General features: G+C 47.3%; 1 protein-coding gene across 1 annotated transcript in view; it reads left to right on the top strand.

Annotated features, from left to right (window-relative positions):
* Positions 1-15710, top strand: part of LOC122387013 — a 75037-nt gene that overhangs the window by 26435 nt on the left and 32892 nt on the right. The window contains exon 4 of the mRNA XM_043376807.1: positions 8906-9019. Within this exon, the coding sequence (XP_043232742.1) occupies positions 8906-9019 (114 nt within the window). The remainder of the gene's footprint in view (positions 1-8905; positions 9020-15710) is intronic.

Raw genomic sequence — 15710 nt, 5'->3', positions numbered from 1 at the left:
AAAATGACAACACATTTCTGCATTTTTCTCAACGCCGACAGGTGTGGCATACATTTTACTTTACTAAACAGTAAACTTGAAATGATAGAGTAACTACTTATATTGAAATTGTGACGTATTACAAAGGTCTGCAAAGCGGCCAAATTGCCCCACTAGCAGGGTTATTTGGCCGGGGGTGTGGGGCAATTTGGCCGGTGTTAGTTTGAGGCCATGATTTTTGTTATAGGCGAGTCAGCTTCACATTCAGCAATGACGCTTGTCCTACGACGCATTTGAAGCATTTTGGAGGTTGACTCAGCCGTCACAGGGGTCGAAAATAGTCGAAATAGCGGCTCTAGATGCGATGACAGTTTTTTACGAATAACTTTTGAAGTAATCAAGCTAGGCCAAAACTAAAAGTACCATCGTAATTCTCTCGTCATTCCGCATCGAAACATGTATGTGTTTACCTCGAGAGGTCAAGGTCAAAGGTTGGCTTCAGGTCACGTTACCTCAGGTCGCTTGACCTCAAGGTTACGTGAGTCATCATGTCATCATGTATATCATGTATATCATTCGATGCGCCTTGACGAGCTGAACACAATGAGACCATTTGCGCGGCTGTATCTTTTTTCTGTAAGCATTTATTAGCAAAAAAGCGTTAGGCAACCTTTGATGACGTCACATGCCCTTACAGCTGTCCAATAGGAAATATGGCATCAAGGTAGTCAAAGTTGGTCATGAATCATGTCCTTTATGGTATAATTGACCATGACAACACGGCCGTCCCAGCATAGTGACTCTGAGCGCACCGGCCAAGTTGCCCCGCTAGACCCGGCCAAATAACCCCACATTGCCATTCTGAAAATTTTTGTCTATAAAGTTGTCATGGCTGTACAGAACTACATGAAATTGTTCTTGGAACCTCTGAACACCCTTAAGAATGGCGCTATAATGTTGGAATTCGTTTACAGCCCAAATACTACATGTTATACAAATTTTTAAACGGAAGTAAAAGTTACCATTTTCTAACGAAATTCACGTTTTATTAATTTTGAATAAAACTAAGAGGGGGTAAGTTTTGACATTTGTCCTCGAGTTAGTTCTGCCGATGACAAATGAATAGACACCAAAGTTATTTCATTCACTTTTATCAGCTTTCGTACAGGTGGGGGCGGCCAATTTACACCACCGGCCAAATTACCCCACTCTCCCCTACCATCGAACTGCAGCTTAATCGTTATTGGTCGTTACGCAATTCCACTAGGCGCGTCTACAAACGTGGCGACATTGCTGATAAATGTTATGCACATTTTTACAATTTTTGTTCAGCCAAACCAATGGATAATGACGTTGATATATACCTATGCAACTTGATTGTTGGCATGTTCGTAAACTGTGTTAGTATTTCATGTCGAAAACATTAGGCATTGAGCTAAGAGAGGCAAACATGTTTTTGAAAATCTTGAAGTAAAAAACTAAAACAAAATCAACATTAGATTTCTAAAATTGTAAAGGGCGTGGAAAACCTTTGAATAACACATTTGGCATGGGTAGATTGAGAGAGACGATACAATACAGAAAAAATAACTGCTAAAACGACTACTATGTTTACATAATGCATAATTGATCGCATTATTTTCGTGACTAACAAGCAATTGTCAAAATGCCAATGTAGCTCCTTGGTCATCAAAGTAATGGACCTCCCGGTTGGCAAGGATAATCGTAAACAGCGCCTCAAAATAATAAGCCACAGGTGATATGACCGGAAATTAAGTTTTACCAATGGACATGCAACATCCGTCAAACAACTGGTCGTGCCATTGGAGCCTTAGTATGCCGGCATTATTCCATTCCAAGCGAAATAATTACATGAATTTAAGTTATCCATTCAATTCCATCGCATACAGTCTTGGGAAGTTATTTCTTGTCAACATATGTGCCTAGTGAATGCTGCTCAACTCATCAAAACTGGGGCCACCGTTCGATTTCACTTTGTGGGCTCATTTTTCATAACTTGGGCCTCCATTGAGGGCCGACCAGTCTCCTGTCATTTTGCTCCCTTTTAACTGAGGGATTCGCTGAGGACGAGTGAGCATGTTAGGTATTTATCACGAGATAGGGGTCGGGAGATATTAGTTTCCAATTCAACTTCTTAATAAGGTCCTTTGCTCGCCTTGGTGTCTTTACACGAATGTCACATTACACTTTACAGTAATGACACTGAACAAATATTTTACAGAACACAGGTGTTAGCTTTTCAACACCTATTTTGAATAACCACCGTAATAAACTCCGGAATAATCTCCAGAATACCTAAATCACATATCGAGGGCCTCGTTGTTTGTCATTTAAATCTACATCTCCGCCCTATAATATTTAAACACATGTTCGGTATAGTTTATTATCATGCACGCCACATCTCACAGAGATTATGTTAGCAAGCCCGTCAGACCTGCTGACGGGCACCATCAGTAATCAACAGCACATAATACTGTGGTGGCTTACCTGTTATATACCGTTGAGAGGCTGAATTACTTCAATACACTATGCCGTGACGACATTCTTGTATGCCATTAGAGCTCGCCCATGAAATAGCTTGCTTTAATATGATGCAGGAATTTATTCGGTTTATACTGACACTTATCCGAGGTGAATATATTAGATATTGGTGGTCACCTAGTGCATAAAAACGATCATATTATGGGTAATTTTATGTAAATTGCTCCGATATCGCTTTATTTTCCGCAGGCAAACGCTAACTTTGTGGCCGTATGTCGATAACTAGTGAACGTTTTTCACGGAAACCTTGCTATGGTTCATTGATATCATGCTGAATTTTCAGGGACGTCAGCCCAATGGAAATATTATATTTCGCTTGTTGCATAATGTCCTGTTTCTCAATTTCATTATCTTCATTGACCTCAATTTCATATCATCCTATGGAAAAAGGAGGACGATTTAAAGGAAGGTTTTGTCATGGTGTTTCTGATGTTATATAACGATTGCCCGCCTGCCTCTGTATTACAATGTGCCACAACCACCTCAGCACCGTCTACCCTGTACCTACCGTCCTACCGTGTGAACCGGCCTGTCCCAACCAGCCCCGACCGCACCCCGCTCCATGTATGTGCGGCTTCAAACTCCAGTCTCCTGACGGCAACACTGCCCAGCACTCCCCGGGGGCGTCTGACCCCTGAGCTGGGAGCGTCCCGTCGTCCCTGCCGAATACTGATGACTAGCCCTGCAGACCTGTGGCCTTGCAGACCACATGTCTGCTAGAATCCAGCATCCGCACCTCAGTGCTCTCTGCTCAGTACTCACTGTTCACTTTCTGCCAGATGTCCAAGAATCATTGCTAACGGTAGCTCACAGTCTGACATCACGATATTTAATTAATTGTTATCTACATAATTATTTTTTTTGTGTTAACAAAACGTTGTATTAGTGCTAACCTCTCGGACCCAATTAAAAGGCAGCGACAATGTTGCAACAGCCAGCTTTGCAATCTGATGATTTACGTATGCACACGTAGAGTCCGTGAGCTGGGCCAATCTGACTCCAGATAATACGTGCTCGCTCCATGTTACATCTCTGGGACACCATACTAATCCGTATTCACGGAGTGTAAGGCCGCCTGATCTGAATAATCCCTGCCTTCTCTCTGCGTTACAGTCATCAACTTATTATCAGGCCATCTGGTTTCGTGTAGTCCACAAAGTACGTCCTTGCCCATTGGTGCGCCATCTAAGGACCTGCAAGCTCCATCAGGCTAAAAATGACCGTCCAGCTTCAAAGATGAATTAGACGGACCGAGAGATCCCCGAAAGGCATGATAGGCCTCAGGATAACAGAATGATGAGGTATGAAGCTTACTTTCACACATATTTGACATATAACTATTTCAAATGGTCTTTGCTTTCTTGAATGCATCTTAATTTTCAAATTTTATCCCGACTCTAAGCCACTTTATTCTCCCCCTTTACGCTGTTTTCCCGTCTTCTGCTCACGCTGCCCTGTTTTTCTTGATCCATTACTCGAATATTCGAAAGCTATTTCATCTTTGTTACAGCTGTGTGAGTTTATGTATCTTCTCTCCCTCTCCCACTCTCCTCCACCTCGCTCTTTCTCTCAGACCCGTTCATCAGCCCACACTTGCGGAGGTGTGCGCCGTCCAATCCGTCCAGATCAGATCATCTGCAGACTCGTTCCCGCCGGGCTGCTCCGCCTGGTCATTGGCCGCCCCCGCCCAAATTGGCGCCAGCTGTCACCGCCCCCGCCGCCGCCCCCGCCGCTGGCTCAGCTGGCCTGCCGCCCCCGCCCCGGCGCGACCTGCGCGCCGCTCCTCGAGTGTTTGACTTGGCCAGTGGGGAGCCAACAGACGGCCGAGCCGGCCGGAAGCGACACGGCACCTCCTGACCCGAGAGGACCGTGTCTGCACTGCAGTGGACGTGTGCACTGTGCAGTTGTGTAAGCTGCAGGGTCGACGTTTTGTCGCCCTCGCCATCTGCGGAGCGCTTCCTTTGGATGGCGCAGTGCTGCCAGCAGAGGTCTTTGTGACGATCACAGAGGAGTTGCTCCGTAAATGGAGGTGTTAGGTGACGAGCCAGTGCGGTTTTGGTATTATCATGCGCAGCTGTGTTTCCTTGGCGTGCGGTTCTGAATGCTGAATGAATATTGAATAGTTGCTTAGAAGGGCATGGCTAGAAACTGCGCCATTGGTAGATAAGGCAATGCTTCGCTCTCGCCTACCAAGTTATGAATTTATATGTCTGTATGCATGTTCTAAACGGTCTGCAACAGCGCTAATTTACTAAGCAGCTACTTTTTCTCCAACCTTTCACAATAGCTTACCTCCTGAGTAGTGACTGTAAGCTGGCCTTTTTGGTGGCACCGCTAGGTCACACCAATAAACTCTGATCATCTGGGGCGGTGACCGGTCGGGGGGTGACCGGTCGTGGGACGAGGGCGGGTCACTCCTCTTCGGACTACAGGGCGCGGTCAGTCACGCCGCCGGAGCCTCTGTCACCACTGACGTCACCTCTGACGTCACTGGTGTCCGACGGTGGCCCGCGGAGGTGGAGTGAGGGGTTATTAGCGGCGCTGACCGCTGGTCGTCACTCTGTCGCCCCCATCTGACCCGACGGGCCGTCAGTGTCCGGTGATGGAGGCAGTTTATCACTACCCACACTGCCGACTGGCACCTGTCACTGCCCGCCTGACAACTCCCACTGGACAGATCCGCCACCTCCGGCTGGACCATCTGTCAACCCCTCCTGTCAGCTTGAATTGACTGATGTGCTGATAACACCTCAAATCACCATGGATGTATAGACTTGTCTGGCTTTTCCATTCTTAGCCCTTTCCGTGTGCCAGCTCTTCCCCTTCCCACTCTCAACTCTTCCAGATTAATCGTCATTCTCGTCTGTCCTTTCAAATTCAATTATGTCTTCCAAAGCCCCATTCGTCCTTACACGAGGGGGCTGCCTTCCGTAGCCTAATATGAGCTTCAATCTCTGCTCCGTGACTGCAACTATGGATCACAAAGGACCGCTGTAGCACCCGCCCCTTACACACTGAGGCTGAGCAGTTTTAGCAGATCTGCAAATAGAATCAGGGTGGAGGACAAAATCCCCTGTGCAAGAACGGTGCTGGTCAGTTCCTCTTCCGTGTTTGGTCCTCTGTTAGATAGGGGGTGGCTGCACCGTCCCGTCCATATTTAGTCCCTCGTGCCCCTGTTTGCAGGGTGGACAAAACCAGACAGTCGTCTCATTGTCGGACGGCTAACAGGCGATAGTAGCCGGGTCCGTCATCTGTAAACATGCACACAGGCAGACAAACACGCGCACGCGCACCTACACACGCGCACCCTTACACCGGTTTTTGTATCCCGCTCGACGGGCCCGCCCCAGCTCGTTGAATGGTGGAGCCCGGGCTGACCACCCCACTGCCGTCACTGGGGGAGGGGGAGGCTGCCGCCCGTGACGGCCGACTGCCGTATAAGGTCACCGCTGAGCCGCCCCCGCCCCCGCTCCCGCCCCCGCCCCTGCCCGCCGCCCGCCGCTGACCAGTTTTATGTCCCACGGAGTTAGTGAGTTGCAGCGGGCCAGTCCCGTGCATGAAAGAAACGCCACCAAGGTAAGATTCGAGCCAGATTGGCGATGGTCCATCGCTGAGTTAGCTTGGTAAGGAGCTATGGAGCTTATACAGACAGCCCGGCAGTGGGATAGTCTGGCTGACCTCATCAGCTGCAAGATCTAATACAGATTGATGGAGGAGAGACGGGTGGGTAGAGATCCCAGAAGTGAGCACCCGCCCTCCTGAGATCTTAGCAGATCTCAGCTCTCCGCGGGAGCGCTGACGTTCCCGGATCCCTCCCGTCGTCCTGCCCCCCGAGATACCCCTGTCAGTCCGGCTATCTGTGTCCAGCCCTGCCATCCTGGCGATCTTTGTCCCTCTCCGTCAGCTCTGCGATCTTTGTCCCCACCATCTGACGTCCGTCCGGGGTCAGGGGCGGGCAGCAGCTTTGTCCGCTCTCTGCAGCAGCGGCAGGTGGTCAGAGGACGTACAGCTCGGAGTTGGACGTGGGTGGACAGCTCGGCACGGCCACTGGCCCGGGAATGGGGTCGACGACAGGGGATCCCGCCCCGCGCCGGGTTCCGGGCTCCTCCCGCGCCCAGAGCTGTCCGATGGTGATGTCTGAGCAGCAGACTGGGCCGGTGATTTATCCCACTCGGCTGCATTACGGCAGGGCCAGCGGCTCTGATACGCCCACAGTCGGGACTGAGACGGTCTGCAGCACCTGAGAGCTCATGATAACCTGCCCTAAATGGATGGACAACGTTTGGAGATTACAGAGAAATACGATAGTGTTCTGACCAAACTGTCGGTCTCTGACGGACACCACGTCATCTTCATTATTGGCGCCAGCACGTTGTAATCACTGTTCAGGTTCAGGGTCTGGGCTATTAACGGTTCGTGCGGACTCGGACAGCACCTACGCGGTGCCGCGGACGGACCCAGTTCCGGGTTGTCACCGATACCACGGACCTGCCTGTCATTATGCCCGGCCCTTCCACCGTATAGCGGACCGATGAACTGAAAAAGTGAACAACCTGAATTTCTGCTTTGTTGTGCACAGTGTGACAGTAAAAATGGTCCCGTCGTACCGGTCACTGACTAGCACCGAAGCTGGACAAAGTAGTCCAAAAGGCCGGGCTGGGTTAGGTCCGATAGCCGGCTCAGCCAGGTTTGTAGGTGCTGTGGACAATGGCAATCCAGCCGCATGCAGCCGGGGTAAACGTAATGCAGCGTGAATAACGGTGGGACCGATTATTCTGTCCGGTGTCAGTCAGCGCACAGAAAGGCGTTATTGGTTTGGAGATGTGTAAAATCTAAGAAAATATGTTAATACAATCCGACGTTCTTTTCTGCATATTTAGTGTCTTTAAAGTGTAGTTTCGAGCGTTTTCATCATTGCGCCCAGCTTCGTCTGATGACGTCACCGATCGTGTGACGTCTTCACTCTCGGCCAACCACTCATCAGCTAGTCAAAGTAACACCTGTGCGTCTGCGCTGGACAAAAAACATGAAGATGGCCGGATTTTCCTTTTCTTTCTTCTTTCCAAGAACCCTCACCAGCAGATGATGCTGTGGTCCGGGCGTAACTTTGAAGCATGCAGATGTGAGAGGTCCGTTTTAACGCTATAATTGAATAACCATGTTAACAATGTGCGATTTGGCGAGTTCGGCCTCCCTCAGTAATGAATCCAATCATGAGTTTAGTGCAGGGCCTGCCGGGAGGAGGCCCGCACACTGGCTGTCTGATCATCGATCGACCCCGAACGAGGCTGAGTCACGAAACGAACCCACCTCATCCGGGAGGGATCCAGGCGCTGGTGACGTCATATCAAAATGATGATGTCGAAAAGTGATGGAACCCTTAGCTGCGAATGGTCGTAAATACATTGGCAAAGGATGAGCAGCGAACATGTGCCAGTAGTTGTTAATCTGTGTGCAATTGCATGTTGTCGATAGATCAATGTGTAGCAGGTATAAATTTATACTGTTTCAGGATAGCCATTCGGTACGTTACAAAATGTCGCAAGCCGCAGTGAAAATAACCGGCAATATCAAATGCTGATATATTCCGTGCAGTGTCATGGGTGCCGTGCCCGGCCGCCCTGTTGTTGGCATTATTGGAAACGTGCCTAATTGGAAATTCTGGTTGCATGTGAACAGTGATTGTTGCCAGGTTGGTATACGAGATTACAACGACGGCCATATAACGGAATGTTATGTAGGCGGACAACTGGGTGCCTGCCAGATCGGTGTCAGAGACAGACATGTGAAAAGCGAAATATATTCATACATGCATGCTTCACAGTTAGGTGGAATCATATTTAGTTAATTTTTGGTTAGGTGACGGATTGTTTTTCGTAGCATTATATTTGTTGCTATAATGAAGCACTTGCATAATTATTGTTATTGGATTTAGGGAGAATCTGTAAGTTTGAAGCCATAGTTCTAGGGGATAGATAGAAGACACATATGACATACGACACTTTTTGGATGCTATCAGCTGATACATCTATTTTTTTTTTGTCTATTGACAACGTCAGAAAAAAGCAAAGCTGCACGGTGGGGGCTGCATAATTTTAGCTCGACTAATTATGTGGAAAACATAGACACAACACACCCAAAAACTTCCACACACACACGCACATTATAAATCTAAAACAAAGATAGGAGCCGTTCTGATTCACTCACAATAGATAACTACCTACCGCAAGCATAAATGATATTGAAGAATACATCAATGCAACACTGAAGCCGCACCTCCGGGAAGACGCTCGATGTTTCCAGCGTACACCCTGTTCCCGATCGCCATCCGAGGACAGGTTGGTGATCTGAGCTTCCGTTCCAGGACGCCAAGGCTCGAAGAGCTTCCCGGCACAGGAGGCAGCACCAAGGCCAGGACGGGCACCGAGAAAGGACATCGGCACAGCGTAGCGCAGGCAGCAACGTCGACACTACTGAGGTCAGTCAGGGAGAGGGGTCAGGACAGTGTTACGTGACAAAGGTCAGACATAGTTCGAGTGGGTGACATGTCAGAGGTCAAGTTACATGACCAGTTTGAAATAACTTGATATGATTATTGGTTAAGTTAAAAAATGGAAGCCGAACCAGGATAGGACATAATAGCTCTATCATTGTAGAATGTGCGTGTGAAGTTGCAGAATTTCAAGGCATGACAGCGTGGCATCGCTCACGTGGAATGGGGAAATTTGTTTTATATCTTGCTTCTCTCGATAATTGCCACCGACACATTATCATTCCTTTAACTTCTCGGCACTTTATCATTGGTCGTATCTCAACGAGTCTGTTCGACCCAAGCCGACACGTTGAGTGGAGCTGTCTGGGTCTCCAGCGTACTGAGCACCTCGCGCGACCTCCCTGTTCACTTTCACTGAGAGTTGGCCCCGCATGCCTCGTTTAGACGGGATAGGTTGGGGAAGTGGAGTTGACGAGGTGAAATGGGAAGGGGATGAGATGGGAACGAGATAGGAACAGAGACGGGAGTGGGACTGGATACGGAACGGGTCGTTGTTTCTAATAGGATCTGCAATCTCAGCACAGCCATCACATGCCAAAACGGGGCAGTAGATTGAAAAAAAAAAACTAATTTCATCCGAAGCCAGGTCTTGTGTCGGAAGATCTTTCGATCTTTCGGTGAGCTTGGCATCAATACATAGAGGGGTAGCAATGTTCCTATCTTTTTACAGGACATCAATACAGCGGTATCAACGATATGCATCTCCACAAATGATAAGTGTTACATGGGAGATTAGAGATGTCATGTCAGGAGCAACATTATTCATGTTATTTGCGTTCTAAAGGTCGTGTGTGCTACAAGTTTTTACCTAAAATTAGTGGATACAGGCAACGTTTGCCCATTCCCGATGACTGATGTATGCAAATCAGGTGCAAGCACACATGCATTAGTAATTGAACATAATGTTTTCTTTGCAAATCCTCAATTTCAATGCAAAATTTGCTCGTTATGATTTAACTCAGCCCAGGCCTTACATGGTGGAAGCCCTGTCAAGGACAACCAGAGCCCGGTGCCAACTACATTTTTTATTCGTGACACTTTTACCGCTGCAGTGATATCATGTTGACCTAGAAAGATACGCATCAAGAATATACCTGGCGTCAGGCGTCATATATCCGAATCAGGAGTGGTGCTGGAACCGAGTGGATGGGCCTTGGTGGATGATGAATATCGCAAGTCCGTGCAGCAGGAAGAATGGACTGACATTTCGGGGTATGCAGGGAGCCAGGGAATTCGAGAAATCCCCGAGAAGCCAATCTATGTTGCTGTCAGTCCTGTCAGCCGTCGCTTATCCTGAATGATGGTGATGACAGTTTAGCAGGAAGGACTCATACTTGGAGATATGATGTCACGTTAAGTGAATCCATTTAAAACAGCGCAGCCTTGTGACTTTGATGGCTCTCACATGGTTGGCATGGCAGCTTGCACCTGGTGAGTCGCTTGATGAAAGTGCAATTAACTGCTCGGTGCAATGCACTAAGTGGGGTGGATAATAGATAATTCATTGTCAGAAGCGCCATAAATCATGAAACTACAAATTATGAAGAAAAATATTGAGAAATTTTCTAATGTTACGGGACACCATCCTCAACTATGGTACAAACGATTTATGAATACATTCAACAGCAAGATGACAAGCGAATTATCATTATTGGGAAAAATGTTGTGGAGACGCAGCCTTGCACGGCTATCTGTCTGAAGTGGCATTGTGATATACGTCAACCAGCATGCCATTGGCAGAAGTTTCAGAGTAATGAGACTTATCTCTTTGCCGTGATGAGATACACCAACCGCCCGTAGATTCAGGAATTCTCACTGAAGAATGTACGGTGCGCCAAGCTTCATTGTCATTTTCAGACACTTACGACAGACTGCTGATATCACTCATTCGGTATCCGAAACAAGTTCATCGTATCAATGGACTTTCTGTCGTTTGCATGCATACTGTTTAGCGTAGTTTACATATATGGATATATCATTTAAAGGGACTATCCCACCTTCTAAAATGTTGTTAAAACCAGTTAAATTGTGTCCGACTTTATAGATTGGATGACCAGGAACACGGTTCTGGCATTTATTTTTCATTAAACATCTTAGGCTTCCCATATTCCAAACACAAACTTTCAAATATGTGACGTCACAGCCCAAAATTACCTCCTTCCCCAGGCCACATTACTGTCATAAAGCTGATTCTTTTTACTCTGTAGGCACCACAACAAAGTTCAGACCAAGTTTTAAGCGATTTTTCACCGAACAAACCCATTTAAATCAGAATGACCAAACGAGGTGACGTCACACTAACGGTCGCTCCATGTTGAAGATAGGGCCTTGTACAAGGCCCATTTTCAAATGAAGGGAACGAATTTCTTCAACACCAAGAGGCCGCGGGGGTTGCAACCTAGATAGATAGTGGTTTCTGAACCTCGCCGCAAACTTGGCTATCTCAACTCAAACCCCATGTTAAAGGTGGGATAGTCCCTTTAATTGGCTGTGAGACAAACTAGGTGCTCTGCTATTCCTCTCGATATATTTAGGGGAAAGTGGGGTAAGACGGGCACCTTAACTTTGGAGCCATTTTTCGGCCGGTTAGAAACATCATAGAAACGGGAAACTTGGTGAAAACCTTTTGTAGACATTTTACTTCCATTTGCCAGAAGGTGAGACTTAGGCCTGATTCAACAAATAATCTGCAGCTATTTTTGCAAAACCTTGCAAAAACCCGTCTTACCCCACCCCATGGGGTAAGACGGTCACATGGGTAGGGCAAGACGGCCAGCTTCTTTCACCGACCAGCACAGCTCGCAACAAATGTCCGAGATTAGCCGCATTGATACAGTCGCTCGTTGGTCTCAAGTGCTTCGGAAATGGCAGTATACGAGATTCGTGCAGATGGCGTATGCTCGTATATAACTAGGCCGTAGTTCAGAAGCCATGTAGAACCGTTTTCACATTCATTATTCGAGAATAAACTGTGCCGAAGGAATATTGCTAACATGTCTGTGAGTATCGGAATCGAACATATTCTTATTAGAAATGCTTCTATTCTTCCTACAGCAACAAAAATATTTTCACCATTACAGACCCATTGGATTCATACTAGTTGCCCGTCTTACCCCAAACTCAATGTCAGAAGTTCAGCACGATTTTTCTCCGTGGACAATTTGATGCAGACAAAGCAAATCCGCAGTAAATGGACACTGGTGGCATATGAGTGTACCACAAGTGATAGCGAGTTTTTAACTCTATAGTGCTTCATATAAAAGCTTGCCCAATACATTATAAATGTTTTCAATGAAATGAGTGTTTTATAGAAATCAAAATAAAAGATTATCGACTGAACACAAATTCACCAGACTTCAATGGTGGTGTGTAGTGGGAAAGGCAATTCTGGTCCTAATTTTTCTCGCTCGTAGCGCTATTGGTTTGGTCTGCAGAAGGGGTGCCCGTCTTACCTACCCTGACCGTCTTACCCCACTTTCCCCTACGAGAGCTTTGTTACAGGCTGTAAAATTCAGAACTAAGCACACTTGTATATTGTTAATTTTGACAAATGTTCACTTTAATGAAAAACAATATCAAATTCTTCTCTGTATTCAATGTAAACGCGTTTCGATTATTTCTTTATCAATACATTGATACAATACAGATTATGAATCGTGTGTGTTCATAATCTGTATTGTATCAATGTATTGATAAGGAACTAATCGAAACGCGTTTACACTGAATACAGATAAGAATTTGATATTGTTTTTCATTAAAGTGAACATAAGCACATTTGATCACAACACACATGCTCTGAAAAGTGGGTTGCTGGGCAGTGGGCACCCAATTCCATTCAGCAGTCACGTGAGGGTGCTTATCGGGTCTACTCGGCGTGAAGAAGTCACACCACGGCGCGACTGCCTGCCACCGTCAGTATATCAGATCGTTCCGTCGTCAGGTGACATGCACCGTGGCGACACTACCCCTGAGCCGACCGGCCAGTGGCCGTCTGTTCCCAGCGATAAACGATCGCAAAAGTGAGCCATCCGCAGACTGGCTACCGGCGGATTACGGCCCACACCGGCCGTGGTGGTGACATCAGCGCAGGGAGCCGGCAGTGCAGAGTGCAGATGCCGGGGACAGGGGGCCGAGACAGACACCAGGGCTGAGGGGGCGAGGCAGACGCTGGGGCCGAGGTAGACACTGCAGGGCCGAGGGGCCGAGACAGACACGGCGTCGGGGCCAAGGGAACGAGAAAGACGTTGAGAACACCGCCCCCAACGGACAAAACGACGCGAATAGCGGCGGAAACATCAGACACGGAAGCCAGCTGGATATAAACCAGTTACAAAACAGCTGTCCTGTGAATAGATGCCGAGTGTGTTGTCGATGCTGCGATCGATTACCGCGATGATCTCACAGTTCTGTGTTACAGCCACGGTCACAGATGCAGTCACAACTGAGACAGCTACCGTTGCACAGCATCAGTGTGATAGAAACAGACAATTTCGTAAGGCTGGAGTCTGAATAGGAGCACGTTCATTGTTCACGGCTCCTGAGGTAGCAGCGGCGGGAGCACATTACGTAAGAGCAGGGCAAGCGCGAGCTCACTTATCCGAAAACATATTAGCAGCCCTCGTTTGATAGTCCTGAATGCCGTCAATGGTTTTTGAGTGTAGTTATGAAGTTAGTGTCCCTCTAAAATCAGAATTTTTCATTTCTCTGACTTTCAGTGGATCAAGCTGTTAGTAAATTATGTTAGACTGAGTACCGAGCAGGATATGTTTTCTTTGACATCAAAATAGCAGGCCCATCCCAAAGTCCTTGACTGAGTGACTGCGTTCTGGCATTGTCCATGAGTGTTGAAGTAAAGTGACGGCTCGAAAACATGACGTTCTGCACAGGTGTCGGTCCAATTACAGTGTCAAAATCGGGATGATCTTGCAATAACATCGCCCCATGGCCGGGAAATTCCGTGTTGCTCGTGTTTTTGCTGTATCCTGTCGTATCAGATAAATGTGGTCTGGTTGTCGGCATCTGCCCAACCCTCAGTGAGACCTTCCTTGTAGCAGAGATAGTGTAAATCACAACTGATATGGAACTGGAGCACGCAACATGTGGCAAGTTGGATGCAGATTAGTGAAGCAGATTAGTGAATCTTGAATACCTATGAAGCCGAGGAAATATCGAATAACCGTCTATGAGCAGAGGTATAGATGCATAAAATTGAAAATGCGTTTTATGCTTATGCCATGAACATGCCCAAGCATTTTTGTCTAAATTTTGATCCATGTCTATTGTCTACATTGATCAAGGTTGGTAGAAAGTCAGATAGAAGGTCACACTGTAGAATAAGGTTGTACACAACAGTGCAGCTTTCGATTATATGTCATTGTTACGTAGAATCATTTTTGCTATTTTGCTATTTAATCTGGCCCTGTGAAATAGGCGCGTCAATTTAAACGTACCCGTAACCTAGCAAACCCTCTTATCTCAAAGAGTGTCCATTCTCGGAATGACATCACTCTCAATGTCACTGCACCTGTCTGTGGATGAAGGTCCAACTCCAGCCGAAACTGGTAGCTCTGTCGGCCCCAGCCGCCGCCCACAAGCGGCTGGGACGCTTATGGCGGTATCTGCAGCACTAATCCTCCCGGAAGACAAAGAGAGCTCAGGCAGCGAATGGCGGCTGACCTCTCCTCTCCCTTCCCCGCCGGGTGGCCACCCACTGATGACGTCATGGAGGTGGCTTCAGACGAAGCGCCGCTGGTGGCTGATGTTGATGTTTCCGACCTGCTGGTACAGTCCACAGCAGGAGTAATGTGTGGTTTCAGTCATGGGTATGTTCTGCTTCTGAAGCTTAGGAACGATTAGCCAGACTACAATGAAACTTTGAATGTAGCTTATATGTATCGTCACCCTTGCAGCTGCAACTTTAGCTATTGACATCTTCTTTTCCATCACTCCGCATTTCCATCACTCCGCATTAAACAATCGCCAGTCAAAGCCAACCGTTGAGATTAGTAAAACCCTACATTACTTAAGCGGTGGGCTGTACCTCTGGTGTTGGCCGCCAATGTTTCTGATGTGTGTGTGCTGCTGAGGTCAAACAAGTGCGCGAGCTTAGCGAAAACCCGCAAAATTGATTGATCATTCCAACCACTTACTTCTTGCTAACTGCCATCATGCATTCACCCTTTGTCAATGTCTACCACAATTATTTCGCTGCATAGCGAATCCTCCCTAAACACACCACATTCCCACCAAACACACAGAAGAACCGAGAGGCTGCAATGTCGTGCAGTGAGCATTGTCCCCGGGCGGGACCGTTACTCCAAGCCGTGGGCTCCGGACGAGTTGAACCGTTACCGGTAAGGAGGTACAGGTTGGACTGGTCGGACAGCCTGACTGGTTCAAGTGGAGGAGTTGATCGAGGGTAGGGTGGTGATGATGGTAGGATGAATGATTTTAACTAACTATAGGATTGGGTGGTAGAATTGACAATACTCGTAGGATGGAAGGATTGAAGGATGGAATAATGGAAGGATAGAAGGATATAAAGATGGAAGGATGAAAGGATGGAAGGAAGGAAGGATGAAAGGATGGAAGAATGGAAGGCTGGAAAGATGGATGG

This window comes from Amphibalanus amphitrite, unplaced genomic scaffold (assembly GCF_019059575.1).
Source record: "Amphibalanus amphitrite isolate SeventyFive unplaced genomic scaffold, NRLGWU_Aamphi_draft 000270F_arrow, whole genome shotgun sequence".
In the NCBI taxonomy this organism is placed as follows: Eukaryota; Metazoa; Arthropoda; class Thecostraca; order Balanomorpha; family Balanidae; genus Amphibalanus; species Amphibalanus amphitrite.
The sequence above is the reverse complement of the archived record's forward strand: the minus strand, read 5'-3'. Positions and strand labels throughout refer to the sequence as shown.